General features: G+C 42.6%; 1 protein-coding gene across 1 annotated transcript in view; it reads right to left on the minus strand.

Moving 5' to 3' along the window:
• AK5 (adenylate kinase 5) overlaps window positions 1-21,501 on the minus strand; it is a 374,733-nt gene that overhangs the window by 3,630 nt on the left and 349,602 nt on the right. Inside the window, exon 13 of the mRNA XM_082266224.1 lies at window positions 15,582-15,773. Coding sequence (XP_082122350.1) covers window positions 15,582-15,773 — 192 coding nt within the window. The remainder of the gene's footprint in view (window positions 1-15,581; window positions 15,774-21,501) is intronic.

The raw sequence follows: 21,501 nt of genomic DNA on the forward strand, positions 1-21,501 counted from the left end.
CTCAGGGGATCTGGACACTGGAAGAGTCCAGGCTCCCAATCAATGTCTTGGAACTCCGAGTGATGTGTCTGGATCATTGGACGGATCGTCTTCAGGGTTGTCTAGTGCGCATTCAGTGAGACAATGCCAAGGCTGTGGCTTATGTCCATCACCAAGGGGGCACAAGAAGTGTCCTGGCAACTCTGGAGGTAACCAGCATCCTAAGGTGGGCAGAAAGGTTCCTTCCAGCCTTCTCCGCCGTACACATTCCTGGGGTAGAAAATTGGCAGGCGGATTACCTCAGTTGGCCGGCATTGGACCACAGGGAGTGGTCCCTTCATCGGGAGGTGTTTCATCAGCTGTGTCTCCAGCGGGGCACCCCTGAGGTGGATCTGTTGGCGTCTCGGCTCAACAGGAAAGTGCAGAGGTTTGTGGCTCGGTCAAGGGATCCTCTGGCAGACGCCACAGACGCGCTGGTGGCCCGGTGGGGTCAGTATAGTCTGATTTACGCCTTCCCTCCTCTCAAGCTTCTGCCCAAACTTCTACACAGGACCGATGTAGAAGGGATTCCGATCATCTTAGTGGCTCCAGACTGGCCTCGCTGAGCTTGGTACGTCAATCAATCAGGGAGGATCTGCTGTCCCAAGGACTGATCTTTCATCCTGCTTTACAGTCGCTGGCTGTTGAATCCCAGGTTCTGGAGGATAGGGGTTTGGCTAAGTTGGTGATTCCTACACTGTTGAAAGCTAGGAAATCTACCTCTAGGAAGATCTACCTTAGTACATGGAAGACCTACATTGTGTGGTGTGAGTCTCTTGGGGTTCTTCCTTGCTCCTTCTCTGTGGCTCGGATCTTGGCCTTCCTTCAATGGGGGGTTGAACAGAAAATGGCCTTGAGTACCATCAATGGCCAGGTAATGGCTTTGGCTGTCTTCTTCCAATGAACTTTGGCCACACACTCCCTGTTGTGTACCTTTCTTCAGGGTGTCCGACATTTGGTTCCTCCAGTGCGGGCTCCGTTGCTGCCTTTGGATTTTAATTTGGTGCTTTCAGCTCTACAGAAGCCTCCCTTTGGAAATATTTGGGAGATTCCCCTGCTTACACTGTCCTAGAAGGTGGCCTTTTTAGTGGCTATCACCTCTGCGTGCAGGGTGTCGGAGCTGGCAGGGTTATACTGTCGTTCACCTTACCTGGTGATTCACAGGGATAAGGTGGTTCTTCTGATTTTCATTTGAATGAAGACATTATGTTGCCTTCACTGTGTCCCAAGCCTAAACATCCAAAGGAAATTGCTTTTCATGTCTTGGATGTGGTCTCGACAATTAGGGTGTACCTGGCAGCTACGGAGTCTTTCAGGAAGTCAGACTCTCTCTTTGTAATCACGGATGGACCTTGAAAAGGGTTGTCTGCTTCCTCTGCGACCATTTACAGATGGATCAGATAGACGGTGATTCAGGCCTATTCCATCAGGGGTCAGGTTCCTCCTTTACCTGTTAAGGCGCACTCTACTAGGGCGTTTAGTGCCTTCTGGGCACTGGTCATCAGGCGCAGATTTGCAAGGCAGTCACCTGGTCGTCGGTGCACACTTTTACAAAGTTTTATAAAGTGGAGTTGTTGGCAACTGCGGATGCTTCTTTTGGCAGCAAAGTTTTGCAGGCTGCAGTTTAAGAGGACCTGATCCTCTTTGAGGGTGTGTTATATTTTTCAGGTGGGCTCCAGTTGTTTGATTGGGCTCCTGTTGCCTGGTTAGCTATAGTTAGCCTTGCAAATTTATTTTTCGCTTGGGATTTTTTTTTGTTCCCACCCTTCATGTTTAACACTGCGTTAGGACGTCCCAATGGTTATGAATATCAGGAGCTGTGTCCGTCAATGAACGTAAGAGAAAATGGGATTTTTTAAAATCCATTTCTCTGATGAGTGGCTATAGCAGAGAGATGTAGTGTACCCCCTGGGACTGCCCATGGGTGTAGCCAGTATTATTTTATGCCTAGTGTCCTACTCCTGTAGGGGGCAGTATAACCCAATAGTTATGAATATCAGGAGCTGTGTCTGTCAATGAACATCAGAGAAATGGATTTTATGGTAAGTCAACAATCCCATTTTCTGTACTCACTGAGCCAGTTTTGACTCAGGGAATAAAGGGATTTTCTGTGCTCACCAATCCAACCTTGACCCAAGGAACAATAGGAATGTTTTGTGTGCACTGAACCAGCTTTGACCTAGAAAACACAGGGAATTTTCTTTGTGCACTGAGCCAGCTTTAACACAGTGAGTCCAAGGGAGTTTCTGTGTGCACCAGGCCAGCCTTGACCCAGGGAATACAAGGAAATTTCTGTATTTACTGAGCCAGCTTTAAAATTGAGGAAAACACATGGAAAGGGCAGCACAAAAAATACACAGCTCAAAAAAAATTAAAGGAACTCTTTCTATTCAGAGTATAGCCTTAAGTCAGTTGAACCCCTGGGATATTGATCTGGTCAGTTAGAGGGGGTTGTTAATCAGTTTCAGCTGTTTTGGTGTTAATGAAATTAACAACAGGTGCACTAGATGGGCAACAATGAGACCACCTCCAAAACAGGAAAAGTTTACAGGTGGAAACCACTGACATTTTTCTTCCCTACTCAGCTTTTCTGACTGTTTTTCACTAGTTTTGCATTTGGCTAGGGTCAGTGTCACTACTGGTAGCATAAGGCGATACCTGGACCCCATAGAAGTTGCCCAGGCGTATAATTCCTCCAGGATGGCACATCAATACATGCCATTGCCAGAAGGTTTACTGTGCCTCCCAGCAAAGTCTCAAGAGCATGGAGGAGATTCCAGGAGACAGGCAGTTACTCTAGGAGAGTTATACAGGGCCATAGAAGGTGTTTAACCCTTCAGCAGGACTGGTATCTGCTCCTTAATGCTAGGAGGAACAGGATGAGCACTGCCAAAGCCCTACAAATTGACCTTCAGCAAGCCACTGGTGTGAAGGTCCCTGACCAAACAATTAGAAACAGACTTTATGAGGGTGGCCTGAGGGCCTGACATCCGCTAGTGGGCCCTGTGCTCACTGCCTAGCACCACTGAGCTTGTTTGGCATTTGCCATTTAACACCAAAATAGGCAGGTCCGCCACTGGCGCCCTGTGCTTTTCACAGATGAGAGCAGGTTCACCCTGAGCACATGTGACAGACGTGAAAGGGTCTGGAGAAGCCGTGGAGAACATTATGCTGCCTGTAAAATCGCTCAGCATGACCAGTTTGATGGTGGGTCAGTGACGGTGTGGGGAGGCATACCCATGGAGGAACACACAGATCCCTCTACAGGCTAGACAATGGCACCCTGACTGTCATTAGGTATCAGAATCAAATCCTTGGACCCACTGTCAGACCCTACGCTGGTGCAGTGGGTCCTGGGTTCCTCCTGGTGCATGACAATGTCGGGCCTCATGTAGCGAGAGTATGCAGCCAGTTCCTGGAGGATGAAGGAATTGATACCATTGAATGGCCCCCACGTTCATCTGACCTAAATCCAATAGAATACCTCTGGGACATTATGTTTCAGTCCATCCGAGGCCGCCAGGTTGCTCCTCAGTCTGTTCAGGAGATCAGTGATGCCCTGGTCCAGATCTTAAAGGAAATACTCAAGGACACCGTCCGTTGTCTCATTAGGAGCATGCCCCGATGTTGGCAGGCATGCATACAAGCACGTGGGAGCCATACAAACTACCATTTTGAGTTGCTGCAATGAAATTTCAGCAAAATGGACTAGTCTGCTGCCTCATTTTTTCACTTTGATTTTCAGGGTGTCTTTGAATTCAGCCCCCTGTAGGTTGACAATTTTCATTTCCATCAAACGATGTGGCATCCTTTCGTTCCTATCCATGTCCATATCAGTATAGATAGCCAGCATGATATTTTTCACCATTGAGATCTGATGTGTTTTAAAAGTGTTCCTTCAATTTTTTTGAGCAGTGTATATCCGAGCAAATACAAGACAATGTATAGAGCAACAGTGATATAGTTGTCGGAAATGCAGTGACCATAGCAACCAGATTTCGGGTTTTGCTTGTTTGAGGCTGGATTCACACTAATACGAATTAGATGCAGGTTTCTCCGCATCCAATTTGCATGACAGGAGACTGTGATCGGGTCTCAATGGAGCCAGTTCACACATCTCCGGGACGACTGCGGAGCGGTTTGCAGAAGAGTCCTGTGCGTCTTCTGGTCCATTTCACGTCTGAATCTAGCTAAAAATTTGGGTCTGAAACGGAGAACAGGGACGCAGTGGACCCCTGCTGTGAGGCACTCTGCACAGCAGTTACAACCCTGCCTGAAGCAGATAAGTCAATCAGTGCTGATTGGCTGAAAAAGGTAATTATTCACTTCCTGCCCCTCTCCATTCCACTGTTTGCAAAGTGCTAAATTGTTAAAATGTATTCTTGTTTGTCCTTAGCAAAACATATTTGTATGTAACAAAAGTATAATTAAAAATAATACTTTCTATAGACAATGCGTTAGGAAGGCATTTGTACATAAGGTCACTTAATGTCCCTGACAGCGTAGAACGTTTTTTGTACTGTCCTCCTGTAAGCCACTCTTTGTGTGATGTGTTTACGGTACAACTGTCAGGCTGACAAACCAATCTGGGCAGATCACGTCCAGGTCCGCAGTGACCTTTTAGACTATAAAAATAGCGCAAAGGGCAGGGGACCACTGAACGCCCCATCAGGTTATATCTCTCCCTGTTATGTCATGGGGAGAGATCAGGACAGATCCTCAGTCCTGCTTTTCTACGCACAGGGCAGAGGACCATAATTGTAAGCAAAGATTGTATTCTGGTAACTGTATGTGATGACTATATGTAATGATAGTGTGAGTATAGAGTATGTATTCCTTTTTTATTTGTCATCATATTATATTTTTCCAGAATCACATGCAGACCAAGTGAAGGTAACAGAGGCAGGCCAATAACAAAAACAAGATGCAAATTGTATTTAAAGATCTTTCTTTAGATTTAGATCTTTTCTTTCTCTAAAGATCTTTAAAGATCATAAGTAAAAATGAACAACAGAGGAAAATAAATTAAAAACGCAATACTCATCTTCAATCTGGAGTTGTCCCTACTGTTGCTAGGTATCCCCAGTTTTCTGAGCTTAATGACAGCCAATATGATTCACCACACATTTTGTGTGCCCAGGCTGTCATGCCCCCTCTTGGGGTTGTCATTGAGTAGCCAGGACTCAGAGTATACTTTCCAACTGCAGGACTGCCCCAGGGTTTGATACGAATCCCACTGTTCCACAGATCTGAGAACTGTCTGCAACAATTCCTTGCCAAGCCTCCATATTCTGCATAGCAGTGCAGGAGAAAGGGCAGCTGAAATGAATCAGCAACCAGTCAGCATTTTATTATGTGTAGGCCATCAATGTAACGTGTAAACATTCACATGTTCTGGAACTGCAGCCAATCAGGAGGTCCTGTCATATCCCAGAACCAGCCCTTTCCTGATTACAGTTCTAGAGTTTCTGAATGGTTGCAAGTTAGAACGGCGGAATACACTTACTAAACTGCTGACTGGCTGCAGATTCATTGGTTTATGAAAGTGGTGCTTCGGAACTTAACAAACCTGAGAGACAATTCCCTAACAGCGCTCCCCTCTTCTGGGAGTATCTATTACTGTCTGTGCCGGCCCAGCTTCTCTGCCCCTATGTTGCTTCCAGGGATAGGTTTGGGTGAAGGGGAGTGGCCATTTCCAACCTTTTTAACCCTAGAGGAACCCATAAAATAATAATGTTCAGTTCTCAGGAAGCCCTACTAAAGCAAATTTCTCAAGGGTCAAAGGCAAAAATGCCTACATTCGTGGTTAGTAGAAAGAATGCAACCCTTGCAGTGGGGGTCAGAATACCACCCATACAGATAGCTAAAAAGATAATTGGTGACATGCTGCTGGCTTGGACCTGAAACTATACAGGCACCACCAAATAGAAGGCCAATCAACCACAGCTCAAGTCATCCATAGCAACCTCTGGAGGAGCCCTGGTTGAGAATGGCTACTATAGAGAGTTATTTGAGTAATGGCAGCACACAGCCGCAGGGCTTTTTTATGTCTAGACAAGGAAGAGAAAAAAAAAAAGCAGGCATAAAATATAGTAAACGTGCCTATTCTGTAATTTTGTTTTAGGGAGGATTGTTGGTGAATGAGTGTTCTGGGCACTGAGTCTTTTTAAAGTGTATGTAAAATTCAAATTTGTGTCTGCTGTCTCTGATTAGATTTTTTGTGGCTTTGGAGACATTTCTTCTCACTTCCTGTTGTGTCTCTGTAACAGGCAGTAAAGGGAAATCTCCCCAACTGGACATATAAAAAACCTAGTAGGGGTCTTAACCATTGTCTACCCCAAAACTATTTAAAATAAAACACGTTGGCTTTACCTACATTTAAAAAAAAAATTAAATTCTCATTTTTTGTCTAGGGTAGGGTTAATTGCAGTTTTACTTACCCTACTTATCCTATAGGTTCCCTACTTCCATGTGACCAGTCCCCTGAAACTTCTTCTCTTCAGTGCTCCATCATTCACAGATAACCTGACAACAATGGACCAGCAATACCACATTCAACCCCTGGCAAAAAGTGTGGAATCGCCACTCTTAGAAAATGTTCATTCAATTGTTTAATCGTGTAGAAAAAAATCTAATCACGGACATGCCTCACAACTATTTTCATTTAACATTCCAACCTTCTGACTTTAAGAAACATTTAAAAAAAAAATAAAAAAAGAAAGAAAATTGTAGTCAATTGCAACTGTTTTTGCAGATCATGCAGAGAAAAAAAATATGGAATCACTCAATTCTGAGGAAAAGATTATGGAAAAAAACACTACAGTACAACTCTAGTACTTTGTTGCACCACCTTTGGCTTTTATAACAGCTAGAATAAGGCATGGATTTAACTGTCGACAGTATTCTTCATCAATCCAGCTCCAATCCTAACTTATTGCAGTTGCCAGATCAGCTTTGCAGGTTGGAGCCTTGTCATGGACCATTTTCTTTAATTTCTACCATAGATTTTCAATTGAATTGAGGTCAGCACTATTTGTAGATCATGCCATTGACATTTTATGTCTTTCTTGAAGGAAAGTTTTCACGGCATTATCATCCTGAAAAATTACGACATTACCACCAAACATCCTTTCAATTGATGGAATAAGTAAAGTGTTCAAAATCTCAAAATAAACTTGTGTATTTATTGAAGATTTATTGATGTTCATTTCCCCCGTACCTTTCCCTAACATGAAACCCCATATCATCAATGATTGTGGAAATTTGCATGTTTTCTTCAGGCAGCCGTCTTTGTACATTTCATTGGAACGGCACCAAACAAAAGTTCCAGCATCATCACCCTGCCCAATGCAGATTGGTGATTCATCAGTGAATATCACTTTCATCCAGAATTGAGTGATTCCATATTTTCCATATCCATATCCCTCTGCTTCATCTGCAAAAACAGTTGCAATTGACTACAGTTTTCTTTCTTTTTTTATTTTTTTTTAGGTGTTTTTTAAAGCAGAATGTTGGAATGTTAAATTAAAATAGTTTTGAGGTATGTCTGTGATTAGTTTTATTTCCACACAATTAAACAATTTAATGAACATTTTCTAAGAGTGGTGATTCCATACTTTTTTTCAAGGGTTATAAGTGAAGTCGCCAAAGGCTGCCCAAAACTCAGAGCATCAGAGGGAAGTGGAGAGAAACAGCTGCCTGAGCGAGGGATAAGGTAAGAGAAGCTGGTACCCAAAAACAAGCATTTAACCCTTACATTGTAAGTCAGCCTCACTGAAAAAATAGTTTCAGCGTTAAGACTTTTTTTTTAAAATACACCCCATACAAACAGAAGGGCCCTAAGAGTTCATCATTTGACCTCCGAAACGTAGCAACCAGATCAGGAACAGACTTTATTCTACCTTATTGAATTGGTTGTGTTCAGCGTCTATTCCTAATATTATTTCTGTCAAAAGCAGACCTAAAAACAGGGCCCCAAAATAAGCACTTTCCCAGAGTCAACACCCCACATCTCTAACCTGCAGGTGTGCAACCTAAAAACACATTTGTTTGATTGGCCAAATGCCAGACAACACCTGGCAGATAGATAGGCCGGAAGGATTAAGAATTTGTTAACGCAGAACACAATTGCCTCTGGCTTCAATTTATCTTGGCAGCAGATTCACTCAGCTCTCCAAGTAACAGAGGGTTTTATGGGTTCGCAAATGACAAACTCTAATTACACAGTTGCTATTTTGCCAGTCCATTGTATGGCTCACCTGAGGCTCTCTTTGTAGTATTGACACAGTTGAGACTAATGAAAGCGGACGTTCCCTCAGTGTACAAAAATATCACATTTTTAAAGCCGAACACTGACCACAAAAACTTATTTTAATATATTTCTCAACACCCACAGAGGATATAAACCAATTTGTGTGCACCAAAAGCTTTGGCAAGCTCAGATATTACCTTATAAAATCCACAGTGGCATCATGACTAGTCTGTACATAGCCTGAGTCAACAGGCTCCACCCACAACAGGCTGCCTACAGAAAACTACAGGAGGGGGCAGAGACAAGACCAGCCACCCTGCACAAGGAGAGGGAGCAGAAATGAGCAGTCTTTATTACAGACAATATTTTGAAATATTTTGAAGTTCAGCATAAGGTCAGTGTTCTGCAAATAGGTATAGATAGCTGGACAAAAATTAATGTTGACCATCATATGCTTATAATTAAAGGTCAGCTTCAGCAAAAAAAAGATATTTCAGCTTTGTGTGGTGGGTGGTAAGTGATATGATCTGCTGTGTTCCTATATCTTTTGTGAACTCCAACGGCACAATGCATCCCAGCGGAATTCCCATGTAAAGCAGAAAATGGTGTCGCCCACCCTTATTGAATCCATGATGTGAAAAAATATTTTACCTGGAGAGTGTTGAAAGAATACCACCTTTCTAATGATTATGCAAGGGGGCAGAGACACAAACTACTCCAGAACAACAGAGAAAATCTCAAAATGTAATGCTGGGAGCCTAATGCTTTCTTTTTCCAATTCCTGCAACTCCGACACGCCTATGATGCACAATTTGGATCCTCCTTGTTTAGATTGGAGCAGGGCGATTTGGAGGATCTCCCCAGGGATGATGCTCTCAAAAAAACACTTTCTGTGATCTGCAATCACTACTCCCCTCCGTTCATGTGGGACTAGATGCCCTGCTAACTGGCGTTCGGAGGACCAAGACTTGGACTGGGAAGATCTCTGGGACAGCCCATTTCAAGCACTAATATCGACTAAAGACCAGCTGATCCAATTCAAAATAGTGCACAGAATTTATTTTACACCACAACGACTACATTGCACATACCCCAATTCCTCTTCTTGCTGTTGGAGATGCTCTAGTGACCCTGCTGGATTTGCCCATATCTTTTGGGAGTGCCCTCAGATTAGTAGCTACTGGCGGAAAGTGACCCAGGTTATATCTACCCTAACTACTATACACTGTCCCTGTACACGTTGGTGTTTGCCTCCTGGGGTTAGTTGACTCTCTGGCCGTTAGTAGGGCGATGCGTTCTCTCTTGGGTCTCTTATTTTATGCCAGGAAGGCGATACTGCTCAAGTGGAAATCAGACACAGCCCCTAACCAGCCCCTCTGGAAGCATTTTATCAATAAGGTTGTAGCCCTATACAAAGCTACTTATTAGTCCCAGGGTTGCCGTAGGAAATTTGAGAAGGTCTGGCACTTGTGGACAGATTCGGAGTGTACAACCGATGATCAGGAGTCCACAGACTGAATTCATTCCCCCCTGATAAGGTTTAGTTTATGATATGAATGACATGTTTTCCTCTGCAGGGACTCACATTACATTTGTTCAGGTAGGATTCTAAACACAAGTTAATATTCTTCCGATACATTATCCTGATGGTTGAGAGGGAACAGGAATCTCCTTATAATTCATCATCCCTTGAAGTGATTTTATAAGAGAATGGAAGGTGTATGGAAGGTGTGTTGTTTCTTTCCCCTCCTTTCTTTTTGGGGGGTTCTATATTAGGTGTTATTAGTAGTTCTATGTTTTATGTATTAGCTGGGGAATGCCCAAATGCTATGTTTTGAACCTATACATCTCTATTTTTCAATAAAAAGTAAAAAAAAAATGTAGCTCTGAGGGATGTGAGTCTATGCAGCAAAAATTAAACAAATGATCTTGCTGACTGGTACTAGTAGTTCCACAGAATTAGATTAATCGACAGATAGATGATGAAGATATGCAAAGTTTATTAAACAGTCATAAAACGAAGACATTAAAATTCAGACTGATGGTGGTGTATATAAATGATAATAAGATCCATCATATCAATAAAACAGCACAAGAACCTGCACAATAACATACAGGAACCAGTACTGAGAAGGAGACAGATAATGGTCTGCCCGGGTAAGATACCCTATCGCCAAGATGGTAACTTAGCCAATTCCAAGGGATATGCTTCTGTGTGTAGCACTGCTGTAAGGTTTTCCTGAGTGGCGAAATGCTGATGTGAGGGCGGCCATGGAGCACTGACTGCACGCCAGGACAGAAACACCTGTTGGTGTGTGGTGGTGAACCCGCTGCTTCGGCCAGATGTGTGCTGCCAGGCAGGCCAAAAGGCGCAGGGAGTTGGTGTCAGAGGCTGTCAGGGGCTACCAAGGATACCAATCGCGATGCCGTATACACATGTGGATGATGGATCCGATATCCAGCAGTCTGTCATGGGGCTGTTGTCATGACTATGCATTTCGGGGCGTGGCCCTTCTTCGGGTCAGGTCACTTGGACAGCCAATAGGGGCTTATATAGGCAAGTGCTATGGGTTTATATAGGCAAGTGCTATGGGAGTTAGGTGTTTGTTAAAGGCAAATTACTCCCCTCTCACCCAATTAAAAACCTATATAATAAACAATTATTATACATAAGCTGTTGGTTGACTAGAAATTTGAATAAAAAATCTAATAAAAATAAAATTAGTATAAAACAAAGTTATCCGGCACACATCCAGCCAAAGTACTCGCTTCCAGTCCGAGAGGACACAGCAGGTTCGCCGCCACACACCAACAGGTGTATCTGTCCTGGCATGCAGTCAGTACTCTGTGGCCGCCCTCACATCGGCACACCTTGGAATTGGCCGAGTTACCATCTTGGAGATAGGGTGTTCATACCCGGGCAAACCATATCCTGTCTCCTTCTCAGTACTGGTTCCTGTATGGTATTGTGTAGGTTTTTGTGCTGTTTTATTGATATGATGGATCTTATCATTTATATACACCACAATCAGTCTGTTTTTATTGTCTTCGTTTTACAAATGTTTAATAAACTTTTCATATCATCTATCTGTGGATTCATCGAATTCTGTGGGACTACTAGTACCAGTCAGCAAGATAATTTGTTTAATTTTGGCTGCATAGACTCACATCACTAGCGCTACATTTTGAGGTTTTCTGTGTTGTTCTTTTGTGTATTGCCACCTACTTTGGTGCGACATATGTTCCTCTCAGCTGCGTGTGGATATTTTTGTTGTTGTTTTCTTATTTATCCATCGCTGTTCTTTCACATATCAGCTTATTTTTAGTTTTATTTATTTTTTGTTTTCTATGGTCCACTATATAGCGCCTGAATAATTTGTTTGTAGTACCTCAAACTACTACAGAGAAACCGCACCATTGGAGTCTCCTAAAAATGTAACAAATAAGCCCAGGGAAAAGGTAAGTATGTGCAGTTTGTGGGGCTGGTGTTCAAGAGAACCTTCTCTTTTGCCCTACATAGACAAAGCACAGGTTCACTTCAACAAACCAGTAAACATACATTATAACACAAATAAATATCTGCTAAAAAGCACTCAAGACTAATATTTAAAGCTGCACTCCAGACAAACAGATACATTCCATACACCAATCAACCATAACATTATGATAACCCACCTAATATTGAGTAGGTCCCCCTTTTGCCACCAAAACAGCCCTGACCCGTTGAGGCATGGACTCCACTAGACCTCTGAAGGTATGCTGTGGTCTTGGGCACCAAGTCCTCAGTAGAAGGTTGTTTAAGTCCTGTAAGTTGCGAGGTGGGACCTCCGTGGATTGGACTTGTTTTTCCAGCACATCCCACAGATGCTCAATTGGACTGAGATCTAGAGAGTTTGGAGGCCAAATCAACACCTCAAACTCATTGTTGTGTCCCTCGAATCATTCGTGAACCATTTTTGCATTGTGGCAGTGTTATCCTGCTGAAAGAGGCCACTGCCATCAGGGAATACCTTTACCGTGAAGGGGTGTACTTTGTCAGTAACAAGGTTTAGGTTAGTGGTATGTGTCATTCACATGAACAACAGGACCCAAGGTTTCCCAGCAGAACATTGCCTAAAGCATCACACTGCCACTGCCTCTGCTCCTTCCCATAATAAATCCTGGTGCAATCTCTTCCCCATGTAAGTGAGGCACACTCATCCTGCCATCCACGTGATGTAAGAGAAAACTTGATTCATTAGACCAGGCCACCTTCTTCCATTGCTCCGTCCAATTCTGATGCTCTTGTGCTCACTGTAGGCATTTTTGGCTTCACATAGGTTAGCAAAGTCACCCGCACTCGCCTGCAGCTACGCAGCCCCATACACAACAAACTGCGATGCCCACTGTTTCAGCTTTCAACAAATAAACTTCATGGACAACATGTTTTTTTTGCTGCCTAATATACAGTATCTCACAAAAGTGAGTACACCCCTTACATTTTTGTAAATATTTTATTATATCTTTTCATGTGACAACACTGAAGAAATTGCACTTTGCTACAATGTAAACTAGTGAGTATACAGCTTGGATAACAGTGTAAATTTGCTTTCCCCTCAAAATAACTCAACACACACCCATTAAGGTCTAAACCGCTGGCAACAAAAATGAGTACACCCCAAATTTGGCCCAAAGTGTCAATATTTTGGCCCAAAGTGTCAATATTTTGTGTGGCCACCATTATTTTCCAGCACTGCCCTAACCCTCTTGGGCATGGAGTTCACTAGAGCTTCACAGGTTGCCACTGGGGTTCTCTTCCACTCCTCCATGACGACATCACAGAGCTGGTGGATATTAGAGACCTTGCGCTCCTCCACCTTTCGTTTGAGCATGCCCCACAGATGCTCAATAGGGTTTAGGTCTGAAGACATGCTTAGCCAGTCCATCACCTTTACCCTTAGCTTCTTTAGCAAAGCAGGGGGCGTCTTGGAGGTGTGTTTGGGGTTGTTATCATGTAGGAATACTGCCCTGTGGCTCAGTCCCTGAAGGGAGGGGATCATGCTCTGCTTCAGTATGTCACAGTAGTTGGCCACCATGGTTACCTCAATGAACTGTAGCTCCCCAGTGGCAGCAGCACTCATGCAGCCCCAGACCATGACACTCCCACCACAATGCTTGACTGTTGACAAGACACACTTGTCTTTGTACTCCTCACCTGGTTGCCATCATACACAGACACAATCTGAACCAAAAAAGTTTATCCTGGTCTCATCAGACCACAGGATATGGTTCCAGTAATCGACGTCCTTAGTCTGCTTTTCTTCAGCAAACTGTTTTTTGGACTTTCTTGTGCATCATCTTTAGAAGAGGCTTCCTTCTGAGACCACAGCCATGCAGACCGATTTGATGCAGTGCTTAGCGTATGGTCTGAGCAGTGACAGGCTGACCCCCCTACCCATTCAACCTCTGCAGCAATGCTGGCAGCACTCCTACATATATTTCCCAAAGACAACCTCTAGATATGACGGTGAGCACGTGCACTCAACTCTTTTGGTCGAGAGGAGAGGCCTGTTCTGAGTGAAACCTGTCCTGTTAAACCGCTGTATGGCCTTGGCCACCAAGCTGCAGTTCAGTTTCAGGGTCTTGGCAATCTTCTTATAGCCTAGGCCATCTTTATGTAGAGCAACAATTCTTTTTTTTCAGATCCTCAAAGAGTTCTTTGCCATGAGGTGCAATGTTAAACTTCAACTGACCAGTATGAGAGAGTGAGAGCGATAACACCAAATTTAACACACCTGCTCCCCATTCACACCTGAGACCTTCTAACACTAACAAGTCACATGACAACGGGGAAGAAAAATGGCCAATTTGGACATGCTCACTTAGGGGTATACTCTCTTTTGTTGCCAGTGGTTTAGACCATGGCTGTGTTGAGTTATTTTGAAGGGACAGCAAATTTACACTGTTATACAAGCTGTACACTCACTACTTTACATTGAAGAAAAGTGTCATTTCTCAGTGTTGTCACATGAAAAGATATAATAAACTATTCACAAAAATGTGAGGGGTGTACTTACTTTTGGGAAATACTGTATCTCACCGACTTTCAGATGCCTTTGTAATGAGATAAGTAGTGAAATTCACTTTAACTGTAAGTGATCCTAATGTTATGGCTGATCGGTGTATATGGGAACTGTTTCAGCTGCCAAGTGTTTTGAATTTCTGTTCATCCAGTACTGAGATTTACACAACTCTGCCAATCACGCCTTGCCTGGCATACCTTTATATAGGTTATTTAAACTGCTGGCGCTATAGAAATCCTGAATAATAATAATTTATCCATATCTGCCATAGGTCAGAAAAGTTTGACATTCTACTAATATTGGACATTTATGAAGATTTTCCATACTTTAGGTTTGGTTGTTTGCTATTTTTAAACAAAAATAATAAAATAAATAAATCCAGCACAGAAACTAGAATGTCCAAGACTGGGGGGTCACAAGTGTGCATGTTCACTGTCTGCTGATATCCGCCCATATGCCCTTCAGCATCAGGTAGGTGCTTCAAGAAGGGTGACCTAAAAAAGCTAGCCTTTCCTCTCCAAAGGAATGTACATTGATAGATTGGAGGACTAGGCACCAACTACTACATCCTCTGTAGGTGGCAGGTAAGTTCCTACCTTCTCCAAGAGAACTGATAGGGATCCGCCCATATGCCCTTCAGCATCAGGTAGGTACTTCAAGAAGGGTGACCTAAAAAAGCTAGCCTTTCCTCTCCAAAGGAATGTACATTAATAGATTAGAGGACTAGGCACCACCTACTACCTCCTCTGTAGGTGGCAGGTACGTTCCTACCTTCTCCCAGAGAACTGATAGGGATCCACCCATATGCCCTTCAGCATCAGGTAGGTACTTCAAGAAGGGTGACCTAAAAAAGCTAGCCTTTCCTCTCCAAAGGAATGTACATTGATAGATTGGAGAACTAGGCACCACCTACTACCTCCTCTGTAGGTGGCAGGTAAGTTCCTACCTTCTCCCGGAGAACTGATATAGGGATCAGTGAATTAGAACCCAGCAAATCCAATCACAGGGGCAGATCAAGTAAATTGCCATTGTAAAGGATTGGTCGTGTCTAATAACTACAAATCAGATACTCATCTTTCTAGATTAGCAGTTTCACTTTACTAAGGCAAAAATGTGTGCAGTAATCTAAGAAAACGAATTAAAATTCAGCTCCCAGCATCTCAGTGTTGACATACTAAACAAAAACTGTTTTATAATTGCTGACTTTGGGTTAAAGCATAAAACAATAATATAAATAGCAGTCTTATTACCTTACATAGAAGAGACTTTGATTCATAGTAAGCCAATATGGGCTCAGCCACCTGGTAGAACATCCGAAGCCTCCTCTGAATGGTTTCCGTGCTGATGTCACTCCGATGGGCAACCTTATTCCTGCCAACAAGTCGCGTTGTCATAGTTTCAGCAGAACAGTCCAGGTACAGCACCACGTCTGGTCTTCCAAGCTGCCAACATGGTGATAAAAAGACTATCGTATTAGTTAAAAAATTAAAAAAACATGCATGGTTATCCATTTTTCACAGTATTGTACTGTATGACAAGACAATTAGCGGTAGATATATTGTACCAGAGGCCGTGGGCTTTTTCACTTCATGGGCCCCCTAACCAGTTTACTTGGATCATGCATAAAGGTCAATGAACACAGACGTTTGTGGTTTGCTTCTGAAATGGGTTGGCCATACATGTCTGCACTATTTGGAATGCAGTGTTTAGATTTAGATTTGGATCCCATGTAATCTACTCTCTGCAAATTACAGCTGTCATGGTGAATAAGAAATTACAAACATAGGGGATATCTTTTGTGTGGCTCAAAAATTTTAAAAGGTGCAAACTTTCAAAAACAGTTTTCTTCTAAAGCCATGGTTTCATCATTGTGGGCTCAGCCATCTGCTAGAACATCCAATGTCTCCTCTGAAGAAGGAAACTACATTTTTCTGAAAGCTTGCTCTTCAAATTATATTATTAGTCATAGGAAAGGTATTTCCTTCATTTTTACTTCCATGGCTAACACAGTATAACACTTTACTAGTGGCAGATAATATCAAATCAATGCTTTTGGGTACAGGTAGGGTGCATACATATTGCGCATGATTTTTGATACCTCTGTTTGAAAGCAATACAAATAATGCAATAGCTGCTCTAAAAGTTAAAGCGAAAGGAGTACCAGATTTTAACAGTCCAGAAACATTTTATTGTTAAATTTGTATACAACTGCCCCTTTCATCAGGGTTTACCTTTCTGGCTAGAGGAAACCTGGATACAAGAAGAGATCCTTAAAGTAAAATGTTTTCCAATACCCCACCTTTTAAATATTGCTTCGCCACTGTCCCACTATTGCCTTGGACACATTTAAAGCAGGAGAAAACCCAATGATTTAACAGTTTCAGAAAAACAGTTACATTCCCGGCACGTGGCGGGAATGTAAGGTTGGCCATACACAGTTCGAATTTTGGCCGGTTCAGCAGGAACCGGACAAGATTTGAACAATAAAATGGCAGGCTGAATGTACCAACCAATCTATCAACTTGGGTTCAACCAGCCTGTCGGATTTGATTGCGATTATTGCTAACTGGTGATATAGCTGCTAGTGATAATCACTGTCTTCTCCTGGTGGGGTTGGCTTCCACAGCCCACACCCTGCCCCTTGCTGGGAGAAGACAATTGCTCGTCAGGACTTGTGATTGTAGGAAAGAAAATCGCTCCATGTATGACTGGCCTTACTGTCACACTGGTTGTGCTCTTCACCAAACTGTCAAACCGTCCAATAAGTTGTGTCATAAATGACCACATGTACATCATGGCAGTCAAAGATTTAATGGAGGCCAATATGGCAGCTTCCTTGGCTGAAAAAAATAGGAGGGTTCACTTCCACTTTAAGCATAAATCACAACATAAATACTTTATATTTCATGTTTTTCTATGTGGTCATGTGGCTGTAAAGCTCCATCTCCTTTGAATAATGTGTGGCTGACCTCTTTCCCTTGCAGACAACGCCTGAAACACTAGACACTGTTGGGTGACTTCATACCTACCAAATTTATGAAGCCCTTTTGTAAAGCTCTGCCACTATGTCCTGTGATTTTTTTTGATGGATGCTAGTAGGTGCTATTGGAAGTACGACTACTTTTCAGCAGCAACAACAGAATGGTAGTGGAAATCTACCAAGATGGACACAGATGGCAAAAAAAAACCTGACAAAGATTTTAACCCTTCCCGCTCTATCCAAAATAATCTGAATGTTTTGGCTGGAGCCGTATTTTAAATACTGAAGGTTTTCTAGGAAGGAATAAACAATGGCTGGCTCCAACCAAGTGCAGCAGCACAGAGGATCTCAACAGGATTCAAGATAATCCATCGAAGATTTTGCAGGCTTTCCGAGGCTCCTCGTGTGTGACAGACGCATCTCCGAGTCCTCAGTGATTATGGTGTTTGATCAACTGTAGGTGGAACAAAACCCGCCTATCCTCTGTGAAAGACATTTCCCATTTCATTTGGCTGGCAAGCTAACTGGAACATGAAGCTTATGCTGATTGTGTACAAGTCGTGACTACAATGGCCTGTCGGAACAAAGCAAATCAAGAGAAGCAACAAAAGACAAATAGAGTTTGATTAAAGGTCACCGAGTCTTTACAGAAGATTCGTCACCCACCAGTAATGCTGTCTGCTCTGTTTATTCTTTGTACGTCCTCTGCGGATTATGTTCATGCACAGGAAAAGTACTCTTTTAAATTTGAATTTTAAAGGGAACCTCTCACCAGGGGGAACAGCTGACTTTAAAGGGCCTTTTTGTTGTTACACTAAATGAAATAAGAGGGCTGTACCGAAAGTAATGCAAAAGTGGGCTGTTCGAATTCCACATGTTGGTAGAGCAACTCTATAGTAACTCTTCTTCTTTTTCACTACCGGTAAATAATGGATTCCAAGCAAGGTGCCATTGTTGCGTTCTTGATGAAGGAGGGGTGTCCGACTGAATGGTTTCATCTTAATGCTGGTTTCCCCTTCTTTAAACTTCATCCATCTGTGCACATTGCTCTTGTCAATGTGTCATCTACATAAACATTCTGTAGGCTTCTGTGGTTGTTAGACAGCCTGCACTCCTTCATCAAGAACTCAATTATGACACGTTGCTTTGGCCTGAAATCCATTATTTGCTGCAATGAAAAAGGAGAAGAGTTACTGTGCTAACATGTGAAATTTGAAAGACCTATGTAAACTAATAAACATGTTATGGACACTTTGCATTACTTTCAGTACAGCCCTTATAATTGTAACATGGTAAAAAAAAAAAAAAAACTATTAGTGACAAATGTTAACAACAAGGAGGAACCAGAACAGCCTGCCCAAATCTACAGATGTCACCCAGGGTGTCCTGGGAGCCACAAAACCCAGGACACTTGATTAAGCAAATGCCAACCTCATCTATGTCACTGGTACTTTGGGCTGTGCCTTTCTACCTCTATTGCCATTTCCACCTCCATATTGGTCAATCAATGTGAGTGATGATCTGGAGGCTAACAGGGAGTTGTCAGCTTTTTTTTCCATCTGTGCTCCATGCAAGAGATTTTTATTCACTTCCTGTACTTTAGACACAATAGGAGGTGACAATAGGAGGTGACAGGAAATCTATTCAAAGTTGGATAAATCCCCTTTTGGATACCTCTAAGCTGTCATTGAACAGTTATCCCGAATGGAAGATATTCACTCTACTTTTGTTCCCCTAACAACTGTACATCTTTTGATTCCCACCATCTATCCCAAAACAGACATACAGTCCTGTGAAAAATAATTGCCCCCCTTGCTAAATCATGAATGAACTGTGATTAACCACATTTTTTTGGAAAGCTGAGTTAAATTTCACTTGCCACACCCAGGCCTTATTACTGCCAGACCTGTTGAATCAAGAAATCACTTGAATAAAAACTGCCTGACAAAGGGAAACACGCTAAAAGATCTGTAAATGGCCAAGGGGAGTGGCAGATAAAGAACATTAGTCCTTCTCTGTAGTACAGTGCTAGCTGTAGTGTCTGTCAAATACAAAGGTATGTTAATGCTGAAATTCAATCTCTGTATAAACTTCACCCTGCCCTTTCCCCTCAGGCTGAACAGTACAGACGGGACACATACAAAACTACTACAATTGGTGGTCTACCCTAATCAACCTAGGGAGCTAACTCAAGCATTAGACCGCCCATTCACCCCCCTGGAATTGGCATCGCTAGCTTCCGACCTTCCTAAAGTAAAATGTACAGGCTTCAACAGCTTTAGGAATACATTTTATAAGAAATTGTCTCATCTTTTACTGGGGACATTATATAACTATTTTAATACAATTTCTGTGCACAGCCCCCATCCTCAAGAGGCTTTTTTAGCCCACATAGTGGTCACTGTAAAGCCAGAGAAAGACTCAACAGTATGCCAAAACTACCATCCTCTATCTCTCTTAAATACAGATACAAACGTTTTCTCTAAACTGTTGGCAACTAGATTGTAGGATCACCTCCCTTCAGTAATCCACCCTGATCAGAAAAGGATTTATAATGTGAAAAGAGGCCCACGATAACACCATTAGAGCACTCAATATTCTCCATTGGATTAAACATGGCCCCTTCCAATCCCCTTGTCTTATTTTATCTACAGATGCTGAAAAGGCTTTTGACAGGGTGGATTAACTTATGGAGGAGACCCTGCACAAATTGGAGCTAGGGGAAAAAATAGGGGCTGGATTTCAGCACTTTATCAACAACCAAAAGCCAGAGTGAAGGTCTTGGAGTCCTTTCCCAATCCTTTCCGATCCGTAATGGCACCAGACAGGGATATCCACTGTCCCCATTATTATGTGTCTTGGTTCTGGAAGATTTTGTGCCAGATTTGCAAGGTGTCTGTGTGGACTTAAAAGAGCATAAACTTTCGGCATATGCTGATGATATCCTTTTCTATGTAACATAGCCTATCACCCTTTTACCGATTCTGATATCTGAGATGCAAAGATATGGACAATTGTCTAATTATCGGATTCATTTTTGCAAATCAGAAATACTCCCAGACACTATTTCACCGAAACTGATGTCACAACTTAAGGCAAATTTTAAATTTTCCCTGCAGTCATTCACTTAGCCCTATCTGGGCGCTCAAATCTCCCAGGATATTCAATATTCGCAATTACTACTGACTATAGACAGAGACTTAAAGTCTTGGTATATGCTCACCCTTACCTGGCTAGGCCATATTAATATGCTTAAAAATTTCCAGAGAATTCTGTACCTCTTCTATACAGTACCCATTTCCCTGCCTCCAACCTTCTTTCGACACATTCATAAACTGTTCACAACCTTTATCTGGCAGGATCAACACTGTAGTTTGTCTTATCCATTCTGCAGCAAAGCAAGGAGAATAGTGGCCTAGGTCTTCCAGAAATTAATTTATACTATGAATTCATGGCATTAGTCTGCATCCTAAACTGGCACCATAACGCTTCAGATGTACTGTGGATCACCCTTGAAAAAACCATCACCAACCGTAATCCTACAGGCGCACCTTGAATCCTAGCTATGGTCAGAGGCCTCTCAGATGGGACCTCTCCCTTTATTTTAGCCACTCTGAAAACCTGGGACCAGATAAATAGGAATGGTGAGCTAGCCCCCCTGACCTCCCCGTTGGCTCCCTTGGGAGGATTCCTCGGGTTTCCACCTAGCAAAGACATCTCCTTTTTCAAATGCTAGGGAGGTAGCTGAATTATCAGTTGCTCAACATTAGCTCCAGCAGGAAGTCTATTGCCCCTAGAACAATTAAGACCCAATTATAGTGGGTTCCACATGGACGCTTGGCGTCATAGACAAATCCATGATTTCCTATATAAATTACACCCAAAACTTCCAGCACCTGATTCTCTCACTGAGTTTGAATCTAGATGAAACAATGGGGGTGACTACAACTATCTCCTGTCCCAAATGTACATCTTAAGGGGGCTTAAATCACATTCCCTAAGAGAATGGGAATCAAAATTAGAAATTACTTTATCATCACCTCAAATACAGAATATAATAAAACGATCTCATATATAATCATATAATTCATATATAAGCACTAAAATCCAAGAGACATGCTATAAATGTCATCCGTGGTGCCTTAAATGTATATAAGTGGAGTGTGACACATTTTCTTTTGAATGCTGCA

The sequence above is a fragment of the Pelophylax lessonae genome (assembly GCF_965119305.1).
Source record: "Pelophylax lessonae genome assembly, chromosome: 8".
Taxonomy (NCBI): Eukaryota; Metazoa; Chordata; class Amphibia; order Anura; family Ranidae; genus Pelophylax; species Pelophylax lessonae.